At 40.1% G+C, this 25,692-nt stretch overlaps 2 protein-coding genes across 5 annotated transcripts in view; one reads left to right on the top strand and one right to left on the bottom strand.

Moving 5' to 3' along the window:
• LOC125378605 (AT-rich interactive domain-containing protein 3C-like) overlaps window positions 1–16,165 on the bottom strand; it is an 80,012-nt gene extending 63,847 nt beyond the window's left edge. For 2 of the 4 annotated variants that reach the window (XM_048394294.1, XM_048394297.1), the window contains exons 1-2: window positions 15,962–16,165; window positions 14,900–15,451 (exon numbers count right to left, since the gene is read on the bottom strand). In XM_048394294.1, coding sequence (XP_048250251.1) covers window positions 14,900–15,451; window positions 15,962–15,997 — 588 coding nt within the window. In that variant the 5' untranslated portion in view covers window positions 15,998–16,165. The remainder of the gene's footprint in view (window positions 1–14,899; window positions 15,452–15,961) is intronic. The other 2 variants (XM_048394296.1, XM_048394300.1) reach the window with 1 other exon arrangement.
• Window positions 16,166–16,455: 290 nt separating this feature from the next.
• The window catches only part of LOC124149505 (U3 small nucleolar RNA-associated protein 15 homolog), a 119,581-nt gene continuing 110,344 nt past the window's right edge, over window positions 16,456–25,692 (top strand). Inside the window, exons 1-2 of the mRNA XM_048394290.1 lie at window positions 16,456–16,570; window positions 21,545–21,637. Coding sequence (XP_048250247.1) covers window positions 16,478–16,570; window positions 21,545–21,637 — 186 coding nt within the window. The 5' untranslated portion in view covers window positions 16,456–16,477. The remainder of the gene's footprint in view (window positions 16,571–21,544; window positions 21,638–25,692) is intronic.

Here is a 25,692-nt window from a genome sequence, read left to right as displayed (position 1 = left end):
TTGATCAAACGGACAAATAACTGTTGAAGTGGCTCGAAAAAATACTTTCCTTCACTCATGTTGAATTTGACATAAATGAACACACATTTACGTCATTCCACTCAATGGACTTAACAGGTTCCCTATTACTGCTTATTGAAGGTATGAACAAGCCTTCTATAGAAGGACTACCGGTTCTTTTGTGAACTGGCTGACCTGTTCGTCACAAGCAAATATTTCTCATTTCATCCCATAACGGCCTCGTATAGTGACAACAGCACACGTAAATTGATTCAAAATGAAATGAAAGTCACAAATAAATTCGTACCCAAGGATCACATAGAAAATCTTCATTAAATATATGAAAAAGATTAAAGAATTTTCGCGCTTCATAAATACTATGAAAGGTAAATTATGGTTTTATTTCATCCTATCAATATGTAAATCAAAAACCGGTGTATTGCCACCCATTGTTGTCCATATAACCCACAAGGGTGAGAGATACTCCTATATTGAAGAAATCAGAGAAGTGTGAAACACCTTTCTAACTAGTTGACAATGCCATCAAAGAGAGCGCGCATCACTAAGTGTGATATTGCTAGTTGTGCGGGAAACATTCTTTCCTAAGACGTGGCTTCTGGTCACAAAGATTTAATCAAATTTCTACAAATATATAAATATTTGTCCTGGAAATAAACGCAGGCTTTGATAGTTGGCGCTGTGTGGTTCAGAACGTCTTGTGGGTCGGTTGGGATATGAGAATAAAGACCAATCAAAAGAAAATTTCCTCCAATTTCAAAGTCATCAACAGGTGTAGGATGATAGCATTTTTGTGATGACCAATTTCCTTTCATCAAAGAGATATCGTAGCTTGGTGTGAATCGCAGCTTTAATCCTTACTAGTCAAGGGAATCATTTAATTTGGTGAAAATGAAGAAACAACTAGGGGTGGTAGCAACAATGATAGCGACCTCTCGGTCTTCCTCATAGGGATAACAATAAAAAATAACAAATAAGCCAACCAGGACAGTTCTGTGATCTGAGTGCTAACAGAGAGATTGGATGCGAAATCATAAGCTTAATTATTTGCCCCCCTCCGTAAACACGTGTCCAATAAAACGCATTCATGGGGTAATATAAAGCATCGCAACACAGAAAATGGACCCACTTTGAAGGACAATAAAAGCTACAACAAATAAATTCCCAAGGGGGCGATTGGGGTAAAGATTGCAAAGAAAGCCAGATTACCGCGTCAATGAAAGTGATCGAACCATAACAACCGCACAGAACACATGTTTACATTTCTGCTCACAAAAGACACTCCATAATACGATTAAACCTGCAACAAATCCTCTCCTCCGGCTGAAAGCGGGTAGCGCACCGTGGCTAGAGGTCCCCATGGGCTGCCGCCAGTACCGTCAACGACCCGTGTTACAAGCGTTGAACGTCATACGCCTCCGGCGCTATGTACGTCAAATGACGTTGATTCCACAACATTCTGCTTAAACGTTACGGAAATTAAGTTACCTTTGACACCTGTGGTGCACCATATGTTTTTTTCAATATTTTCTTTACTAGAAATTATATAAGACACTTTGGAATAAGCGTCATATTCGAACATGAAACATCAACGGGAGAGACTAATCACTCTTGATTATCTGCCGAAGCAGATTGAATTGGGCGTAAAAGGCAAATTAGGCGAACGGATCACTGAAGCTGGCTATATCACTTAAGACTATTCTTCAACGCCGAAGATAGGTTCATATTTTCCTTCATAAACTGGAAATTAATACGTGTTATTTTCAAGACAATCTTGTAATAATCCGAAGTTTATGTCAATTTTGAACTAAATTATTTGCATCCAATTGAACCAGTGACATTCTAAACCTATGTTGAAGTGTTCACATATTTGGGCTGAATTGTTGATGTGAGATGTCGATTGGAAACATGGCAATATATGAATATTTCCTAAGCCCATGGTCCTAATAGGTCAGTGTTGGTACACCTGAGTATTAGAAGCACCCGCCATTAACATTGATCCGGGCATTTGGGGAATATTTCAACATCATAAATATCGACGATGTAGTGGCTGAAAGTATTCAGCGACGAGGGGACGGGTTAATTCTTTATTACTGCGAAGTTCAGTGAGTATAAGCTTAATTGTCACTCGACACACAATCATCAAAGCAGATCAAATGTACATCATAATTCCTTAAATGTGGTATGTCTCCATTCACATTCTTTTTCAAATATTCATAGATCATTGATCACTTAATGAGAGTGATCCCCTGTCTTAACTAATTCTTCGATGACGTCGTGCAGTGATTCACATAACGTGATCAGTTTCAACCGTTTGTCCTTCTTTAGTGTTCGCGAGGTATTAGGAAAGCCATCCAACTTCTTAGCATTCCGATAATTTCATAGGACAATAGATTATCCGATATACATCTTCACATGGCCATAAACAATAATTGGAAGTTTCATTAATGATTCACATGCCTTTTGTTCCGTAGAAAAACCGTGGGAAACATGAAAAGAGTCCGCTGTTAAGTTGCCCTTCATATCAATGAACATACACGGACAGCAAGGTGAGCAACGTACTTTGCGAATCTGTTCCCAGAAGTTGGGGAAATATCGAAACAATAATCATCATCATCCTCACCGTCACCATCATCATCAACATCCTCATCCTCATCCAAACCCTCTTTGCTGCATTTTTTATTTTTAATCTGTAGATGTATAATAATAATAATAATAATAATAATAATAATAATACCAACAACAATAATAATAATAACAACAATAATAATAATAATCGTTTTCTAAACATATAATCTTTAAGTACATTTCTCACACGCGCAATTCTCTTATTGTCCTAAATAATGAAGCTTCATTCTAAATGTATGTTATTCTTATCTTAAGGCATCCATGTGATGTGCTTTAGCTAGATTCGCTTCTATCACGGAAATCATGATAAAGAACATGTTAGGCCATTATAATGCGATATTTCTGCTTTCGATACTTACAACAACAAAAAATAATTTCGACCAGTGATGTCTACAGGAGGCCTTTAAATGAATACTTTCTGTTGAGTAATATTAGTATGCAGAAAATGGCATTTGGATACCCCTGCCATGTTTCATTTGTGTCTGAGTATGTAATTGTAGACCCTTTTGTGAACAAGAAATTTGGTGGTGAGAAATGTCTTGTCGAAATGTCTTGTGAAGCATTACAATTCTTTACATGAACAATTATCAGTATTTGTCGCGGTCGAGTGTCATAACAAGACTTGTTAGGTCACTTCACGTCACTGGGGCTCCTCGAGTTCTGCTTTGAAGAGAATTAAGTATCATTAGGAATGACTTAGGTAGGACATAATTACGAAATTGTCCCTTTTTCAATGACATGCCCTTGATGGCCGTAGGATTCACAGCTCGCGATCTCTTATCGATAATTATACCGAACATAACCGGATTAAGTCGTGGTTGGAGCAATTTTCTAAAAGGTGTGTTCCTCGTGTATGACTCTACGGGGACCTCAGAGGGTGGGGTGAGCGGGTTGGGGCATGATTTAGGGGCAGCACTGGTCACTTTGTCGACATGGTGCTGCCATTTCACCCCCAAAGAACGAACGCCGGTCAATTAAGGTTAGAAGGAGACGAGGATTGTACTTTAATATTAAACTGGATTGTCACTGTCAAGGCGCATTTTCACACCAGCCATTGTTCGACTCGGCCTCTGCTCGTTCTCCTCCAGGTCGGTGGATTCATGCCTCCTGATAACTGTCCCTAATATTAACACTTGAGTCTCCGGGGAAATTCCTCCACAATTAGTTTCCCCTTTCATTCTTCCCAAAGTCTCGTGTAACCTACAGATAAAGATGTCGTCTTGCGACCGCGAGCCGGGCGCTAATGCTATTGCACAAGTCTTGAAAAACGTCAAATGTCATCGCATTATTACAGACGAAATGTCTTTTCGCAGCAAGTCTTCAAAATCCATGGATGCGGTCGGAGCAAGCCAGAGATGATCGCAAAAGTTAGGAGCACGGCAAATATTTGTCGAAGATCAAGGCGAGATGTATACTTAAGCATTCTTGGCAAATCCGAGACTTTTCAATATAAGAATCTGTGCTAGTTAATAGAGAATTGAGCTAATCTACGCCGCTTTCAAGTCCCACTTCCTTATCCCGTCCTAGATTAAGAGAACTTCGCGGACCCCGAAACATTCTGCTTCCATGTTTGGAACACACCTGAAATGTTCCTTTATGATTGAGATGACAAGTAGGGTTCTTTCAAAGGGATCAGAGCCCCCGCTCGTTCAGCCGTCCTCCCCAACTGGTCTCTTTTCACTTAGATACACTGTTGTTTGTTTAATTTTAACTTATCCTGAAATATTGGCATCGCTATCGGGGATGGAGATTTCACGTGTCTTTGAAGTAGGGCGATATTCATTCATATGATCATGGTATTGGCATCCTGCGATGAAAGAGCCCGTATGATGCTGCGTCAGTCAGTGACAGCACCGTCCGTGACGTCACACGAATACCGACACGACGTCAACACGTTAAGAGTGTATCTCAGTTTGATGAAACGTGTTAGATGTGCTAACTATTTCATATAATCATATCTTTGACTGAATAGGCACAATTACGTTACACACACCACAGACGTCAAAGGTCGCTCAATTCATGTCCAATACAAGGTTAAACCTATTTAAGCACTTACAGGTATTAAATCAATGTCGGGGTTAGGATCATGTCGGACGGAAGTTCGACAAACCGACTTCTGTTTAATTAGCATAAAAATATGAAAACATTATGGCTGCTTTATCCCAGTGGAGAGACAAGAACCATTCCTTAAACGTTGTGAGCGTAATAAAGATGTTTTCTTCCTCTTAATGGGTAGCGATGATCCTGTACAAGGACATAAATTATGAATTCTTAAGTGGTACACAGTATTCACATTTAGACAGGCAGTCTTGCTTAGTCGTCGCGTAGGTACCATCTCGTATCGGCAGCTTCACTGGCCATTCCTTTACTCATTACATTTAGAAAAAGGTTAAAGGACATAGGTCAGAGATCAAAGGCTAAATCTGTAATGAAGTACCACTCCGTAAATACCCAGGCTCCATTTTGATACTTCTCGATGCTTTTCCTATACATGACTCCCTGTGCTTCTTATACCTGTTTAATTTGAGTTGGGGATAGGGTAGACCGAATCAAGAGTGAACTTTACCTAATGACCGTGTTGATATAACGCGAAGTTGCATGTCTTCACTTACCTCCCCATCTTATACAGTCATTTAAAGATGCTTATAAGCGCTGTATAAGCGATACGTTTAAAAAAACATTGAAACGTTGATCTATTCGGATTGAGAACACAACTGGCAATATATTCCGAAAATAAGTCATATAATATCATGCATATTCAATGTATTATCGGCCCGGGGACATCTAAAACAAATGAAAACACATTCCGAAAAAGATTGATTATGAAAGGAGTCCTTTGCGGCTATTGTCTATGGGAAATTCACGATATACTGGCGTGATCTCGAATTGTGACGTTGTATCATAAACTGATCATTGGTGCAATTCATCATAGGTGTCCGAGGGTATCTGAAATGCGCATGCATGCCCTCGTATAATATGTCCATTAAAGATTCAGCATCATGGCAGATCTGAAGACGCTATGTAGTTAAAACCACAAAATCTTGTATTTGCTAATGTCGCGTAGAAAACTACATGAGTGAAATTTATGACTGCGTTTTCGGCACGTGCGCGTGTCATTAAAACGTCTCCCTCCGTCTGTGGAAAGGATTGGGCAGCTTTGTTTAAAACAAAACATGGGACACACGAACTTGATGGATGTATATGTCGTCCACTCTCATCATATTTAACAAATATAATTAAAACCTTTTTATTAGTTATAGAATAACGCTTAAAACAGTCTGCTATGAAAGCTACCACTATGATGCCTCATCAAAGCTACTGAACGTTGTAACTTCGTCTGTCCAATTATTCAGGAATTTTGTAAAAGTGCGAAAATAATTTTCAGAAAGTTTCCCTGTAAATGAACACATCAATCATATTGAAACTGTGTCCTTTGTAAATTCTGTAAAGATATATAATTTGTCAAATAAGCATTTCCAATAAATTCACATTGTGATAGTATTAACGTGGAACATACAACAAACGAAAATGCCTATGAATAACATTCTCAGACTGTAATAAAACACGCCATGAATACTTGTATATGAAATTGGTTTTGTATTCTATACAGACAAAAGAAACACAATCAAATTTGTCCAAAACACCTCTGACGTTAAAGAAGTATAAAAAAATATTTGTAACAATCATGAATCACTGAGGTCAAAAACATGGTTGGAATGAAGAAAAAAGAATAGGGAAAATATGAGCATAACAAAGAAAATATGTGTTTAACAATTTGCCTCACAATGTGACAATTAGGGGCAATTAGTGTTCTATTTGCGCTGCAAACAGTTCGAACGTGCGTTTTGGATGCTGTTCCGCATACAAGAACAGTGGAAATACCTGACACCGACCGATGGGTACAGAAGGGGGATATTCTTATCTTTTCGTCAACCCCTCCATGCCCCCGTCGTCCATCCCCCCACCCCTCCCTCTCCCATCAACGATTTGTGCTTCCTTCAACATCAGAGACCAGTACTTCTTACTTAAAATGGCTCTCAGATACTGTAGTCAATTATCATATCGATTCCCTCAAACGCATCCATTACAAACCCTCGGTTGATTTCATGGACGTTTCAAATCTTATAAGGACCAGAGGTATTTTATTCAGACTTAATTTTGTGTGTAAATACTGTATTCACTGCTACAGCATGTTCTATAAATATATAATTTCAGGCTTAACTGATAGCTTCATGCAGACACCAAGATCCCGAATGTTAAGTTGACTGTGGTAAACCTATGCATTGATACCATGCATGTGTACTTGACAATAGAAGGTACGAAGAAAGGAAATACTTCTGAAGCAGTATGCCGTGTAAATACTCTTCATATACATATGTTTCAGCTTCGGAAACGACGAGTTTGGATTGTTATCAAAACTTAAAGTTTACTTTACGATAAGTTATTTTTGATAACACTATTCTATATCAGGAAAGGTGTTATAATAAAAAGGTCGTTTATAACCGTTATAATTACGTGAATCTCCAGCGCTGCATTGCATTCGTTGGTTGAGAGATTTACACAAATACAGTACAAATTCCCGATAAAAAGTGAAGACAATACCAACGACTAGACGCAAATAGATTGAGTGCAATGGTATCCATATGTAAAAATGTCTGTTTTCTTAACCCACCATGACGTTTACAAAGAAAGCGCAAAGCCGAAGAGCATTGATGTAGATCAGCGATAGCAAAGCGAAAATACATATCGCATATTGCACCGATTATATATTTATTCAGCTTAGAATATAACAAACGCTTATAATGTTACGAGACGTTTTTTCTCTCGTGAAAGTTACATATTTTTAACCGATTTGTCGGCATTTGTTGGCTGTTATGTGATCTGAGATTATGATAAGATGCTGCAAATCTCACAGGAAATATGCAAAAATAACATTTTAACTTTATTTTGTATCGAATTACATGCTGAAAGTAACAGTTTACTTAATGGGGCATTTAGACCATATGACAATCTGGGTACTCATTTGTTCAACGTTTTAGACAGCGTGTATGTTTCTTACGATATAAAATTGCCCATTGCCCAGGACAGCTATATCTAGTCGTACTAATTACTCAACATGCAAGGTTAAACTATAAAGATGCACGACGGTGAATACTGAGAACCATATTTTACCTTTTTATTCCTACATAGACTCCATCATGCAAGAAGGTTTAAATTGTTTCATAACGTGTTATCAAAACTGAAATGTTTTCACTGTCGCGTTATGAAGTTAGAAGTATATATCAATGAGTGTGAGATTAATATCACTATCGTTTCCGTGGTCTTCGACTTCAGCTTTTAGGTTCTATTAAACTTTATGATTATTAAATGTATCGTCTTTCAAGAATCGCATTGTGTGATCTAAGACATAAAGGTGTATTCTCTCCAGGCCTGCAATACGCCAGAACGCGTTTGTTTTATTTCCGGTGATTATATCTTAAATAAGTGATACCGATATGTGATCGATGAATCGTTAGTCGTGCACACCCATCAAGTGTTATTCAGCTGTTACAACGTGTAACATAGTTTTTATAAGAAACAATAACAGAAGGTCACCTAATTCATGCACGAGTGACTGCAGCCACAAAATTAAAAGGTAATCAATAATCTGAAATAATACTAGACAAATAGTCGCTGCAAAATTGAAAAGATGACATCAAAATAAACGAAGCCTTTAAGAATGTAACGGGTTTCCACACACGACTAAAGCCTTGGGTTAGATGCAAAATGTACGATTCACACATTTTTCATTGTCTAGGAACTTTCGGAGCAGATCCCTCATTAAAGTTTCAAGTTTTAATCAACCATTTTACTGATGTCATGTCTGTGAACGAATAATATCACACATCACGGGAACCAACACAAGGGCTTTCGTCTCGGCTTCTTGGTGTAACGATTGACTGATTAATTTCTCCTTTCAAGAAACGGACTAGATCTAGAGCGTATCAAAAATGGAACAATTGTTTCCGTACGATAAACTGACTCAGACATTGGACATGCACAAAGATGTTTTAACCGTATCGGGGTTCTTTCAGACGTCCTGAAAAAAACCATATGTCAATTTCTACCTTATCTTAACCGGGCTCTCCATAAATCAGGTATGCCGTCACTAAAACCAAATCTATTTCACTTATTGCACATCATCATCAAGGAGATAAAAGATCTATACAAAATGTATTTTACATCGATCACATGCATATTTGAAAGAGGCGAACATTTTAATGTACTGCTAAATGATAACGAGATTGATAACGCGCCATTTGCACTACAAAATAGAATTGATAAAAATGGCGTTCCTGTCATGGATGATTTGATGAGACGTATATGAAATTAATATATACGGATAATTTGTCAAATAAAACCTTCAAGAGACCTAAGGGAGGCTTGGATCGTCGATATTAGTCGTTTTACCCACGGTATGAGTTGATCACATCGACAATTTATCCTAGAAAATCGCATAATGATAATTCAAGTTCTCTACCTCCGATTGCTGTCTTGATAAACTACAGACCCTGGTGTAATATTAGCCATGGCAGGGCTTAATGATTATGGGGGGTGGGTGGTTCTTGAAACGATGGAAAGTTGATATGGAGGGGGATTATTTGAATTAGGGGTGGGAGGGGGAGACGCATATACAATGGGGGAGGGGAGATTGATTTTATTAAATAAGTGGTTTCTGGTGATGCTGATGTGAACGCTTTTATTAAGTTTATAAGTAATTTAGAAAAAAATATCGAAAAACAAGTTTTACTAGAATCTTTGGTTAGTGTACTGTTCAACAGATGGCAAATTGGGGTGTGGTCGGAGGTTTTGTTTCTTGGTTGTGTCTGGATACACTACCGCATTGCATGTAGCGGGAATAGAATTGAATCAGTGATGTAGGCAGTGACATCTCGGGTTAAAGTCTTGTAAAATCGATATCAATGCGGGATTTTAAAGTTGTAGTCAACTGCTAAGACTAATATGTATTATTCCTAATGTGTTTTTCCCAAATCGACCATTTGTATCAGTTACCCTAACAAATATCAATATGGCAGAACTGGCTGAAATTAGGCAATTGACAAGGTCAAGAAACGATGAAGCTGAATATGAAATTTTGAGGTATACTGATACTGTATGACATATAGAGGTGTGGGACAATATATAGCATATCGAAGTGTCGTGATACCGTATGGTATATAGAGGTGTGGGATACTGTATGGCATATTGAAGTGCGGGGTTACTGTATGACATATAGAGGTGTGGGATACTGTATGACATATAGAGGTGTGGGGATACTGTATGGCATATAGAGGTGTCGGGATACTGTATGGCATATAGAGGTGTGGGATACTGTATGGCATATAGAGGTGTCGGGATACTGTATGGCATATAGAGGTGTGGGATACTGTATGGCATATAGAGGTGTCGGGATACTGTATGGCATATAGAGGTGTGGGGATACTGTATGGCATATAGAGGTGTGGGGATACTGTATGGCATATAGAGGTGTGGGATACTGTATGGCATATAGAGATGTGGGATACTGTATGGCATAGAAAGGTGTGGGGATACAGTATGGCATATAGAGGTGTGGGATACTGTATGGCATATAGAGGTGTGGGATACTGTATTGCATATAAAGGTGTGGGATACTGTATGGCATACAGAGGTGTGGGATACTGTGTGGCATATAGAGGTGTGGGGATACTGTATGGCATATAGAGGTGTGGGATACTGTATGGCATATAAAGGTGTGGGATACTGTATGCCATATAGAGGTGTGGGATACTGTATGGCATATAGAGGTGTGGTGATACTGTATTGCATATAGAGGTGTGGGGAGAATATATGGCATATTGGTGCCAAATTAAAGGATAGGTCCGGGATAGACCGAGGCGATCACGTGATATTAGAACCCTGGCCCCTCCTGCCCCAGCAATGAGATTGTGACTTGATTCTAGCAGAATAAGTTGGCGGGGAAACGCTGAATGGTGTCGGGGATGCCGTCCCGGGGACTCCGGCGGGGGGTGAGGAGTCTAACGACACGTTCCTTCCAAGAAGGTAAACATGCGCCTGCTTGCGGTGGCCCGTCGTGCCAGTTTAGCAGGCCTTCAAAACATAGGGCAAAAATCACAAACCGATTTGAATAGGATGACAGCCTGTTTGTTCTCTTATTCTTTGTTGATTTCTCACATTTTCAGGCAAAGCAAAAGGCCTGACAAATGGAATCAGATCACTATTACTGCCTATAAAGAAGTTCAAATGACCGGGCACTTCGAGGACAAAGCAACGGCTCTTATAGGCCGGCGACAGAGAAAAGGTCATTATAGGAAACAGCGCGATGATAATAAAGAGAGAATGCTTTTAGTTATTTGTAGATAGCGTGTAATTCCACTTGGGACATGAGAAGGCTATGTCGAGATAAAAATATGAAATTGAGTATCAATTTAGCGATAAGCATACGATATAAAACCTCGCATAAAGACCTGGCCAGCTGGAGAGATGCTTATGATGTAAAATGAGCCATAAAGTCTCCTTCACTCGCGATATCAAAATTCGCAGCTATCCCAAACACGACGCAATGCATCCTGGGACCACAGGGACTACGATGCGGTCTTATGATTTGATTCCTAAATTAAGCAGGAAATCACATTATGCGTCCTCGTAATTGTCCCATCTGGGTTTAATATAGGGCGATTGAAGCAACATGTTGTGATTGATGTGTGATAGGAGGTTTAGGTCTGAGGTCATGGGGCTAATCTTTCACTTCTGACCCCTTTCAGGCCAAATCCGAGTGGAGTTTGTTAATTACAATTACACGTTGTGAAGCGAGGGCTGCGTCTGTCTCAATGTGGCGGATTCCGTCAATTCCCAGCAAATTAATTCTTGTCAGCTGGTCGAGGAGCGAGGGAAGAAAGGCGTTTTGTTTCAACCCCTCCATATTAAACCACTATAAATATTTTAACCCACACAACTTCTCTCATTAAGTGTCTGCTACATTCTATTTGCAGAACAGGATTAAACTGAAATTGCATAAATTACTCTGTATGGTCTCAAGGATTCCCCAGACTGGTGTTACCAAACACTTGACAACAACAAACGTGTTCTTATAACACTTTAATATATAAACTTCTTTAATAATGTCTAAGCCATTCGAAACGCAAGCTTAGGGGGGAATAAATTTGTTAAAATTAGCTTTCCGGATTCCATCCCCTTGATATCATCAAAGCGAAGCCCTTTTCAATTTAGCACAGATCCCTTATAAAAAAGAGTATGTGAATAAACAACATGATGCTCTCGATTAAAGTTACTGAAAAGAAATCGTGCTTGTATTAACTACGAGATGTATCCGACAATGCTGGTCTACATAAGCAAGATCGCACAGCTGGAGAGGTCATTGGTGTCCGTATAGCTATATTTCTTGATATAAATACATTCACAGAATCACAAATATTGACACAAGTTTTCTTTCAATACCGTTTTCCCAGCGATTATTTTGCGGCCCTGCTTTAAGGGAATCCAAATGCCCTGGGTCAGTCCATCGTCTGTTATTTATAATTATAACATTCATATCAAGTCGAATGTAGCAAGTTTGCAAGGAAACAGAATGTTTGCACGAGATTCACATTAATGTACATCGACGACGTGTTAATATCGCATCCTGGTCCAAACATTGCCATTATTGCGATTAAATTCACTACAGTTACACTCGAATTGAAAGTGTGAATTATTGTAGTTGTTGGTTTATATATAAACACTCGCCCCAAGGCACAACTCAACCTGTCAACGTAGATTTGGTCAAGACCAATTGTCGGCCAATTATCACCCAAGTGAAAAGTGCGTTTTGATAGAATTTCTCACAATTTCGATACATTAAACATTCAGGGCATCTCTGCCTATAAATAGGAGAAAATAAAGTATAACAAGACGGTCTTTTCAATCAATTAGCGAGACCGGCGCTTTCAGTTAAGAATGACTTCATTAATTAAACACCCTCGGTCGTTGTTGGTATAGCTTTTATCCATCGTTGCTTGTGCCTGATTTATATCAACACAGCGAAAGTGACAAAGCCATGTTAATAGATCTGACTGTCTCCCGCGAGGCTACCATAGCAATTAACAAGGATGTACAGTACTTTCATTACGTCACCACTCGCTCTCTTAATTACGATAAACAATATGATCCATGTTCACAATGGACGAAACGTGAAAAGAAAACTGGTACAATACACTCAACTGACGACGCTCGTCTTTTGTCGAACGATAAAACATTGTTAAGTAACGCAACGGTATAAGAAAAAACAGATGATCCATAGTTTCATCTTATACATAATTAATAAGATTCTATCGCAGAGCGGAGCCAGGGCACTCAGCGATTGAGTTCAGTCCAATGGTTTATAACCGTTTATAGATCTTAAGTCTTTTTGTATGGATAATGCAAGACAACTGATGTCTGCCTCTACATCGGCCTTCATCAAACTTTCATCTTAATCTCACTTTTCTGCGCAAATTCTTATTGGAACATGAAATCAAATGAACAATGAACGAAGGTGAAGCAAATAGTTTATTCTCTCAATCGCTTCACGAGGCTTGATTTCTCACTCCCTGGGCACCGATATACAGAAATCAAGTGAATTTTTAATGAGCTCAAGAAGAACTAACTTTAAGGAGAACAAACCACTGGCTTTTAGAAATAAAAAGAAAAAAGGAAAGTCTTTCTGGCGACATGAACCAAAGAGCTATTTAGTCGGTGATCGATAGTATTGTACGGATTGCGCTTGGACTTATTCACTGAAATCTTAATGACAGTGATCAAGATGTATACAATCACCGGAGATTCTCATAGCCCTGTCCACGGTACGCTACACAATTAATCGATATTATATACCCCGAGCGAAACGTAAACATAAGAGTCAAACGTCTGTAAATCGTGGATGATACAACCATAGTAAAATATGCACGTTCAAAGAATAACCTGTTTGATCTATACGATTTCAAGACAACCTTATTGATGGCTGTACCAAGGTGGATTTCCGCCGGTAGATAGTAACAATATTAACGTATATATCTGGTTTATATAAATACAAATCGCTTTCGTTGTATATTAGTTTTCACCATATTACATGTGTTATAGAAAGATGGGTTATCTTACAACTTGAGAGTACACAAATCTCCACGTCAACTCACCGCGGTTTATTTACCTTATCAGCAAAAAGCGCAGCTGCATACGACGGTGTTTTTTCACCTACCACGGAGATGAAGCTATTCTAATTGCACGAGGGTGAACATGGTATATATGTAGTATAACTATAAAACTGTTGTTTATTTAAGATTCAAAACAATAATCCGAAATATAAATATGCATCTGTTGCTGCATGTATTTTACGCACAGCTATCATAAGACCTTTTTTTAAAAGATTACACAACGAGGACTTTTTTCAGTATTAAATTGATCGTAAGGGTATATATAATTGTTCATTATTGATATGAAACCGACTTAAGAAGTACACCCTCTTCGCTTTATTAACACAATTGATAAAAGTTACATATATTTTCGTTATTAGAACAGATGCCGTTAAATCATCAAAATAGTATTATCAACGAATGCAATTATTAGTGGAAAGTTGTTCTTTGAAACTATTCAGTTTTAATCACGTTCACTTTTCCTTTAAATATGACTGAAACAAATTGTGGCGGATTAAAACAAGGTTGACTACATATTTTACAACCCAGTTGCCTATATTATGATAATTTTACAACCCTATCATATGATCAAGAGGATTAATATGTGTAGTATTTAATAAAACGGATATATTGTGTAACGTTTTAATTGCAGTCATAATATTCAACAGAAACGTCCTTTAAGAATTAAGAGAATTAACCAATGACATGGGGTTTCAGTTCGATGTATGTGATATAATGAACTTCAGAAATATTTCGTTTAAAACGTGAGTCGGTATAACCTGCAGGTTTAGCCAGACTCTCTGGGTGGCTGGCTTGATAGACATGGGAGATTACTGTGATTATGATAAGAAAATAATTTTCTGATATCTCAGTGATAACAGATAATAATTCGTAATATACAAGATATGGCATGGCATAAGAAAATATTGAAATCTAGCCGTACCGTACAAATATATAAATATCAACATATGGAACATTGAAGTGAAACTTCTTTACTTTTAATGTGACAATTAGAGGTTTTCAAAGATTGACAATAAAAAGATCCGTACCGCACTGACCTGTTTGAACTGCTCTTCGAAGGTCCAGTGATGGGTTCGACCCTCACCCACATCGGGAGGGGTGTGCATCCCTCCAACTGAGGGAGGCTGGGTGTTCCGTGGGAATCTATCGGGGGAGGTCTGGGCTGTGAAGGGACTGTGATTCTGTGCACGTATGGAGTGGGTTTCCAGTTTGATGTCCCGTGGGGACGAGGCGTGGGCCGGGTGGGGGTGATGAAGACTGTGATGAGGGTGTACTACTCGAAAATCATCAGTATGTTTGGTACGAATGTCCTGCTCTCGCTGTCTCATGCGTTCCTGAGCCAAACGAAGTTCTTTTTCTCGTGCTCGGAGCTCCTCCTGGTGTCTCGATAATGCTTCTTCATGAGCTTTTAGTTCTCTTTCAATTTCTTCCCTTTCCTCTCTTTCTTGTTGCTTCAATTTTTCATATAATTCCCTATCGGCAGGATCGAGTTTTTCAGCACTCAACTCATTGTCTTCGCCATTCTCACTGAAGTTGTCGGACTCAGGATCAGTTCCTGGGGTCTGCAAATCTTCAGTAGACTGAGAGAAACAAGTACAAAATAAGTAAATTACAAGAAAGACAAGTACACAAAAAACAAACAAACAACTGAAGTAAATCCGAAAATACAAATACCAAAGGAAAGCAAGACCATGGTGTCTATTAATCTTTTAAAAACAATATCATTCAATGTTTATATATATATTTAAAGACACAGACATTTCTTAACTGACGTAAAAAAAACAAGACGCAAAAACTAAAAATATTTACAATTTAAAAAAAATATTCCATATAAAACCTAAGTCCAAGTATGAAGTATGAGAAAAGAATAATAAATGCACAAACTTTCATTAAAAGCAAGTAAAAAGTTGTAAAAGTAATGCACCAGTAAACTTCACTTCTTTTTTTTAATATTGGTGTTACACAATGACATACACACACTGAAAGAAACGCGAGTTAATTGTGAGAAAAGTCCCAAAAGCGAATATCCTGAGATAAAAACCTAGCAGACGAATTTTGACAGCGGCCTTAGAAGTCACGCTGTAACTTACCATGTTTTCTTCTGTGTTGTTCTCGGGCTGTGACATAACTGCTTGAGTCTGTTTTCCAACAGACAGTTTCTAACACGACTAAGAGCGTCCTTTCACACACAACTCGTCGAAGGTGCTTGGGGCAATTTTGGTAGCGCACTTTATCAAATAATCCTATCCCGATAGCGAATTAATTTATGCAGAAGTTTAGTCACGTGAACCTCTCGACAAATGCCGACCAAGCAGCGAAGATTTCCGATTAGTCCATCGCCAACACTAAACTAGACGCTTGTCTAACAACATTTCTGAAGTGCGCAGGGGCGGACGCGCATCGTCAATGCGATACTAGTTTATCTCAAACCGAAAGAGGATAATGGTCTTTAAAGGCATCAGATGCATATACTAACTTATTATTAGTAAATGGTGTTTCAAATATGATCTTATCTATGATGACATACACCTTAGGTATTTTTATCAGTGTTAAAATCCTTTCCTTTTGAGCTGAAAACAATCAACAGTGGTTCGAGATTATTCAAGATGGCGACCTCCTACAAGAAGACATCCATCAAAACATATCCACGTATTACTGAAAAAGAAACCTCTGATAACATATATTGGAAACAATTAGAGGTATAGCTTTTCCCCAAATCCCACTGAAAATATGTGTAACGTTATTGATCCTTAAAAGTGTTCTGTGTCGGTAAAAACATGATTTTGTAGCAGCGATCCCTTACCCACGTGGTTTTGTTTACATGAAATTGACAATTTGTTTTCGTGTGTATCAACAGGCAAACTTTAAAATATGCGTTAAAGAAACTCTATTTGAACACGTTGTTATTCTCCTTCTAAGTTGCAGATGATGTTTCATAATGGTGTTTGAAGTACCTGTTATATTGACGCGATAAAATCCATAAATCATAACTGAAATGAGTCTGCTATAAAATCATTGGCATGAAACATGATTTTCAATGGTTGATACAGTTTAGAGACGTTTTTACACTCAATGTCCCGATTTCTTATCAAAATAACAATTTCGACTGTAACATAGATCTGGCTTGTCCGAATATAATCACAGACAGTTTCCGAGGTTGACATCTAATTGGATTAACAAATTAATCATCATACATATTGTTCTAGATTTAAGTCAGCTGCAGTTCCCCATGGACCCCTCTCAGCAAGTGAATTTCAGATCATTTTCTAGCCTAGGCCAAGAAATGCTTATCGATATATATATGATAATTATTTCATTCAATTATATCTGATGCTGTAACTGTTATATTGTATATTTAGATGTAGTGTTTTGAAAAACATAATGGATAATAATTTAAGTGTTTTGAAATTATTCAAATTACACAGTCAACACACTGTCCTTAACTCACCAGTACTGTTATGTTAAGGCTAACCATTAATTCTCCTCAAATGCACATTGCTAGTGTATTGCCAGATGCTTCTGTAATTGCATGGGTGGCCAAGTTGTCTCCAGAAAGAGTTATATGCCTTAGATAGTCTAGGATCCACAGATTAAAACAAGTTAACATTCTTTGTCTGTTATCTTTATATCTGTATGGGAATGTTATGTTAGGTGTCTACCACCTGCATATTTTTGGTCATTCTTCCATGTTATGCTGATCTGCCACTATATGACTGAAATGATGTTTTAAGTGGTGTAGGGGCGGTTGGGTAGCCTAGTGGTTAATGCATTTGCTCATCATGCCAAAGACCCGGGTTTCGATTCCTGACATGGGTGCAATGAATGAAGCCGAATTCTGGTGTTCCCCGCCGTGATATTGCTGGAATATTGCTAAAAGCGGAGGGAAACCCAACTCACTCACTCACTCAAAGTGGTGTAGTGGCATGGATGGCTCAGTTGTCTCAGGCACCGCAATTTTGCTGTGTGTCCCTTGATTATGTTTCTAGGTTTGTCAGGGGGCACAGGTGGCCCAGCCGTCTAAGGCGCCGCAATTCGCTGTGCAGAGTTGCGTCCCTTGGACACGCCAGAAACCTATGATTGTGGGTTCGAATCCCGGTTCGCCCTCATTATGTTTCTAGGTTTGTCAGCACCATACCCGTGCTCGTGTGTTTCACCGAAGTGGTAAACGTCTGAGACCTGCATCACTTCAGGCTTTCCTCCCACATTAAGCTGACACGCCGCGATATAACTGGAATACTGTTAAAAGCGGCGTTAAATCCAACTCACTCACTCACTCTAGGTTTGTCAGCACCATACCCGTCCTCATGGGTTTTCATCAAAGTGAGAAAGATCTGAGATCTGCATCATATTAATATTTTCACAAAATAACTTTCGACAGCACTTCTTATGGGGGAGTGGGCATTTATCCCAACTCACTTAACCCCCCATAAGGTGGATGGTCGGTTAGCCTAGCGTTCGTGCGTCACGCCGAAGACCCGGGTTCGATTCCCGACATGGGTACAATGTGTGAAGCCCATTTCGGGTGTGCTGGAATATTGCTTAAAGTGGCGTATAACCATACTCACTCACCCCCACAAGAAGTTCTGTTAAAAGTTATTGTGTGAAATTATTTAGATTGTACATTGCAATTGTATCATGTTAGTGTGTCCATAGTTTTGTCAAGGTGGCTGACTTACTGACAGCATATAAATCAATAATACATTTACCTCAAGCTTTGTAAACTAGTAACCTTTACTGAAGCATGCCTGATTACAGTTCAGTCAGGTTCAGTATGTTTAGTTGCCCTTAATGAAAGAAATGACCACTAAAAAAATTCTGTTTTCTGATGGGAGTTAAAATTGGTATTGATTTTTTTTTTATCACTAACGAGTAACCCATTAAAACACAAGTTTCCTTATGTCAAACTGTTTTGAAGCTGTTGGGCAATTCAATGATGGCATTCCACTTTCTGACCCGTGAAGATCCGGAGTAGAATGGGTCTTCAGCAACCCATGCTTGCCTTAAAAGGTGACTATGCTTGTCGTAAGAGGCAACTAATGGGATCAGGTGGTCAGACTTGCTGACTTGATTGATGCATGTCATCGATCCCAACTGATCAGTGCTCATGTCAATTACTGGAAGGGGCGGTCGGGTAGCCTAGTGGTTAAAGCGTTAGCTCGTCACGCCGAAGGTCCGGGTTCGATTCCCGTCATGGGTACAATTGGTGAAGCCCATTTCTGGTGTCCCCTGCCGTGATATTGCTGGAATATTGCTAAAAGTGGCGTAAAACCGAACTCACTCACTCACTCACTCAATTACTGGATTGTCTTGTCCAGACTCGATTATTTACAGACTGCTGTCATATAGCTGGAATATTGCTGAGTGAGGCATTAAACAACAAACAAACAATAAACAAACATTCCACTTTCCAGTACTTCCATATGATTTTGTCAGCACTGAACAAATTAAGATAAACAATGTCATGAATTCTGAACAGTTTTTTGTGTAACATTTTGTTTGTTTGTTGCTCAGCACCACAACAGGGCCGGTGTTGTAGCTTAGTGGTCATAGTGTTTGCTTTTCACTTGGAATACCCATTATCGATTCTTAGTATGCCTGGCTGTGATATTGCTGATCGCAGTGTAGAACCCTACACGTTCAACGGCGTGTTAACATATTGACATAAGTAGCATTAAATACCAATCTCATTAAAATCAGATCTTAGTTTTTGCTTCCGCTAAACAAAGATCTGAGAACATCCAATTACAAGTCACGTCAGACCGACCTTGCGCGAACTTTGACCGGCCAATAGAATGACCAATCAGAAGGCAGCTTTCTCGGGCTTTACGGCACTAATTTCAAATTGGCGACTACACTTTGAAACTTATTTTGACAAATTCTCAATTACAAATTTGAAACCTGAACAAAAGAACATTCTGGAATGGCCAATAGATGGTCTAGATTGTATGGATACAGTTGTAAAACTCGTAACTATCGTTCGGAGTTAAAGTTTTCGAGACTGCATGATCAGAAATCACATTCCGACTGTCACTTTCATAATCTGGTAAGCGATGCTCTGATTGGTCGGATGAAAGGTCGTTCTGACGTGACCCCTAATGGGATGTCCTCAGATCTTTGTTTAGGGGTAGCGAGGACTGAGGTCTGATTTTAATGAGATTGCATTAAATTCAGTTAACACAGTCATCCCCCCCCTTTTAACAATGGGTCAAGATTAGGGCTGGGATGAGTACTTGGGTCGGGTGGGTACTTTATATGTTTGAATAAAGATAAAACTTCCATCAACTTCAGTGTATGCATGACCAAATCGTTTGACACGTGTATCTAAATGCATGACCAGATATTTTAACTTATATGTGTACATCTAAATACATTTTTCCAGGGCTATGGTCCAACCATTCCCGATCAAACATTTTGTACTCATCTCTTGAGATCTACGGTGGGTATCCGGGTAGGGTCGGGTGATAGGGTGTTTGGGAAGGATTGGGTGATAGGGGGTCGGGTAGGGTTGGGTGATAGGGTGTTTGGGTAGGATTGGGTGATAGGGGGTCGGGTAGGGTCGGGTGATAGGGTGTTTGGGTAGGATTGGGTGATAGGGGGTCGGGTAGGGTTGGGTTGGGTGATAGGGTGTTTGGGTAGGATTGGGTGATAGGGGGTCGGGTAGGGTCGGGTGTTTGGGTAGGATTGGGTGATAAGGGGTCGGGTAGGGTCGGGTAATAGGGTGTTTGGGTAGGATTGGGTGATAGGGGGTCGGGTAGGGTCGGGTGATAGGGTGTTTGGGTAGGATTGGGTGATAGGGGGTCGGGTAGGGTTGGGTGATAGGGTGTTTGGGTAGGATTGGGTGATATGGGGTCGGGTAGGGTCGGGTGTTTGGTACTCGGGTAGTAAATTTGGACTCATCCTAGCCCTAGTCAGTATCCTTCCAACCCCCTCATAGGCCATTACACATTATTTGGTGTTATTTTCTAATGTGATATGTATTCAGGTGGGTGAAGAGGTGCATATGAAAACATTAAGTTTTATCTTTCTTTATATTTACGACCAGTGGTAGATGAAAAAAAAGTGCTGGTATTGAAAGATTGTGAAAATTCTTTACTTTAGTCATTTTTTAGAAAAGGAAGACAATACAGCTCCTCTTTTTCGTTACTTATCATATATACTCACCGCCAAAAGAACCGAGAACCATAGAAATATATAGAGAAGTATGTACGATAAGAGATGTTCCCATGTGTACCAATTAATGAAAAAGTAACAATTACTCAAGTGTTACCGCAGAGTGTCTTTATTCATGTGATTTTCAAACTTTACACGTTAATCCTGTACAAGACAAACTGTGCATGGATGTATGATGTCACTTGTGATGTGTTTAGGAGCGTCTGATCTGCAGCGAATCAATCTAATATTTCCTGAATATGAGTAAGTTTTCAAATATTAACCAACATGTATGGTATTCACGTTTCTTTTGGCGGTGAGTATAGGATAGAAATTGTGGTTTTATCAGTATTTAATGTTTTATGTACAGGTATAACATAGTACAGGCTAATAAAATATACTAATTGGGCCCTGCTAATCAGGAGATGTACAAAACCCTCTGGCAGAGAGTTTTCATGATAATAAATCTCTTGTTAATGTGGTGTCATTGAGGATGCTTTTATTGTGACTGGTACTGTGTTTAGGTTCCAATTACCAAGAAGGAATATGGTGCCATCACAGACATCGACTTCAGCCCCACGGAGCCTTACAACTACGCTGTCACCAACTCTACACGGGTGAGTTTGCCATCACTGACTTTGCTGTCACAAACTTGCCTCCTACTTCTAGGACCGCCTCTGTGCTCCAGCGGTAGAGATTCCGCCCGGATACTGCCTTCATGGTCTAGTGAAAGAGCGCCTGCCCAGAGACCACCTCAGTGGTCTAGTGGGTGGAGCGTCTGCTGGGAGACCACCTCTGTGGTCTAGTGGGTGGGGCGTCCGCCCGGAGACGACCTTCGTGGTCTAGTGGGTGGGGCGTCCGCCCGGAGACTGCCTCAGTGGTCTTGTGGATGGGGCATCCGCCCGGAGACTGCCTCTTTGGTCTAGTGGGTGGGGCGTCCGCCCGGAGACCGCCTCTGTGGTCTAGTGGGTGGGGCTTCCGCCCGGAGACTGCCTCTGTGGTCTAGTGGGTGGGGCGTCCGCCCGGAGACTGCCTCTGTGGTCTAGTGGGTAGAGCGTCCGCCTGGAGACTGCCTCAGTGGTCTAGTGGATGGGGCATCCGCCCGGAGACTGCCTCTGTGGTCTAGTGGGTAGAGCGTCCACCCGGAGACTGCCTCAGTGGTCTAGTGGATGGGGCATCCGCCCGGAGACTGCCTCTGTGGTCTAGTGGGTGGGGCGTCCGTCTGGAGACTGCCTCTGTGGTCTAGTGGGTGGGGCGTCCGCCCGGAGACTGCCTCTATGGTCTAGTGGGTGGGGCGTCCACCCAGAGACTGCCTCTGTGGTCTAGTGGGTGGGGCGTCCGCCCAGGAGACTGCCTCTGTGGTCTAGTGGGTGGGATGTCCGCCCGGAGACTGCCTCTGTGGTCTAGTGGCTGGGGCGTCTGTCCGGAAACCGCTCCCGTGGTCTGGTGGTTGGGTGTGTGCCTGGAGACCGCTGCCGTGGTAGAGTGTGTGCCTGAAGACCGCCTCCGTGGTCTGGTGGTAGAGTGTCCCCCTGGACACCACTTCTGTGGTCTAGTGGTAGAGAGTCCACCCAGAGAGTGGAAGAGTGAAGATGATACTTGTTGTTACCCTGCCTGGCGCTCAGCATGAAGGGGCTAAAACAAGGACTAGTCAGCTCGTTGTCAGTATACTGTGTCTGAGTGGGGCATTCATGTTAAAGTGTTACATGGTATCACAGTGGGCTAGCACTATTAAATCAGCATTCTTCCGGACTACGAGAAGCAGGCACACACGCACGCACATGCACCACACATCAAAATATAAGTGCATTCATCCTAAAGGGGTGGTTGGGTAGCCTAGTGGTTAAAGCGTTCGCTCGTCACGCCGAAGACCCGGGTTCGATTCCCGACATGGGTACAATGTGTGAAGCCCATTTCTGGTGTCCCCCGCTGTGATATTGCTGGAATATTGCTAAAAGCGGCGTAAAGCCATACTCACTCACTCACTCATCCTAAAGGTGACATTAAACCCCATTTCACCTCACCGTTCCTACTTCAAACATTTATGCACAATTAATCCACCTGAATTAGAAACACTGATTAAAGTGAACTTTAAAGATATGAGACATTGTTTGTTTGTTGTTTAACGCATCACTCAGCAATATTCAAGCTATATGACAGTGGTCTGTACATAATCAAGTCCAGACCAGACAATCCAGTGATGTACATCATGAGCATCGATCCGCGCCATTGGGATACGATGAAATGCATCAACTAAGTCAGCGAGTCTGACCACCCGATCCCGTTAGTCGCCTCTTACGACAAGCATAGTCGCTATGAGACACTGGATAATGGATGATGTCTGTGATGTCACCTGCTGGGAATCCAGAGCTGTTTGAGCGACCTCATATTGACCTAGCTGTACTTTAGTTTCATTAGATTATCCTCTCTGAGTAACTGCCGTATTAGGTCAAAGTCACTGTTAATATGAAAATGTGAAGGGCATTCAGTAAGTAGACACATGCAGTTTTAGCTCACCTGAAAGCTTAAGTTAACAAGGACTTGTTGAAGTTTATGAGCTTCTGTTCTGACCTGTATGCCTGACATAGGGGTGAAACGATACAGCAAGGTCACGATACGATGTGTATCCCGATACATAGGTTTGATACAATATGTATCATGATACCCACATTTACGTCATATCACTTGGAAGCCTGACAAATATTTCAGAGCACGTTCAAATGGGAAAGCTAGCTGTAGACACATGTTCGTAGAGACTATTTTTAGTAGTGAACTTGAAACGCTAATTACAACACATTTTGCGATATATGACTTACAAAAAACGCCAGGAGTCATTAAGCGAATAGTAAGTATTTTATTTCAGCAACTGTATCATCTTGTATCTATACAGAAATAAATTCAAGAGGTTTCAATCCTATTTTCAATGTGGCCGTCACAGTAGCCATATTGAAAAAGTTATTTATGGCCATTACTTTTTGTTGTTGACATGTGATGAAATTTGGTATATTTGTTGTTAGTAGTAGGGCTTAACATATATGTACCATTTTTTGAGATTCAGTAAATTTTAACATTGATTTGACCTTTGCACTTTGACCTTGCTCCTCAGTTCTCTCTTGTAGTGCATTTCCCTTGCACTGTAATGCAAGGATGTGAAATCTCCGTGGAAACGCAGAAAATCACGTTTTTTAAAACTGTAGTCCTCGGAAAAATCATCTTCCGCGTAAAAATATTTTTTAAAAACACTCAGAAAAATATTATCGAAAACAGGGATATATGTTGTATTAATGTCTTATGTTTTCAATGGAGTTTTGTTTTTTTCAACAAAAGGTAAGTAAGACCAAGGTGAATTTTTTTCAATATTCTTCAACAAGGGGAAAGGGTCAGACATTGTGACAGTTGTCCTTGTGTCAGAGGGATGAGGGTGAAGTTTATGGCAGTATTGCTCCCAGACCCGGCGGGTATTTGAAATTTTACTGCATCCGCCATTTTTGTTTGTTTGACTTCTTTGACTTTTGTCATTGACTTATTACTGCACAAACTGCACAAAATTGCTTAAAATGCACACAAATGTTTAAAAAAATTCTGGGTGTGGGGTGTGGGGTGTGGGGTGTGGGGTGGGGGATGCCCCACCTGCTCACATCCCTGGTAATGGTAAACATCATCTCCTCAGAAACCACTTGACCAACGATACTGAATCTTCACATGCTTGTTTCCACCATTTTGTCCAAGAGGTTCGAATGTGATTTTTCATGTGGTCATGTTTGTTAATAAAGTTCTGGAACTCGATACATATCTTCTGTATTTTGCAATATTTAACATTTTGACTTTGATGTAAAACACAACTCCCTGATTCACTCACTCCAAATAGTGAGGTGAGCTACAGTGCCAAATGCTTTGAATGTCGTGGTTCTGTAATTCTGTGTTTCTGTTTGTTGAAGTGGTGGAATCAGTCATCACTTTAATGAGTAACTTTTGTTGTTACATTGAATACACACTTGGGATGGCACATTTGCTGTCTTCTTAATTTCTTTGGGGAATTCTTTTTTAATGTATTATTTTAAGTCTTATTAGATTTTGAAGTTATGTAAAGTGTTGATGAAATTTGTACATTTGGTGGAATTTTATAATGGTAAGATTTTTTCATTGGCCTTTGTTTAAGGTCATTGGCAGTATAGATTTATTTCATATCCTAAAGTAGTTGTTGTTTAAGAGAACAAGGGGCCACGCTTGGCCCAGTCTTCTAAGGCACTGCAAGTCGCTATACAGAGTTGCTTCCCTTGGGTATGCCCCAAACCTACGATTGTGGGTTCAAATTCAAGTTCACCCCGATTACCGGTACGTTTCTAGATTTGTCAGCACCACACCTGTGCTCGTGGGTTTCTCCAAAGTGGTTAAAGTCTGAGACCTGCATCACACATGCTTTCCTCCTATGTCACGCTGAAATGATGTAACTGGAATACTGTTGGCATTAAACCCAACTCACTCACTTTAAGAGAACCTAGCCTTGCTCTGTTTGACGCTGCATGCAGGGGGACTGTGTTTTCCAGCCATTGCTTTGATGACAGGTTATTCCCTGTATTGTAATAATTTACAATTTTAACAGTTACATTATTAACTAACATAGGTCTTATGTAGTCCTGGCTTCTTTTAAACTTTTCACTGAAGAAGATTT

This window comes from Haliotis rufescens, unplaced genomic scaffold (assembly GCF_023055435.1).
Source record: "Haliotis rufescens isolate VD_foot unplaced genomic scaffold, xgHalRufe1.0.p SCAF_1, whole genome shotgun sequence".
NCBI lineage: Eukaryota > Metazoa > Mollusca > Gastropoda > Lepetellida > Haliotidae > Haliotis > Haliotis rufescens.
The sequence above is the reverse complement of the archived record's forward strand: the minus strand, read 5'-3'. Positions and strand labels throughout refer to the sequence as shown.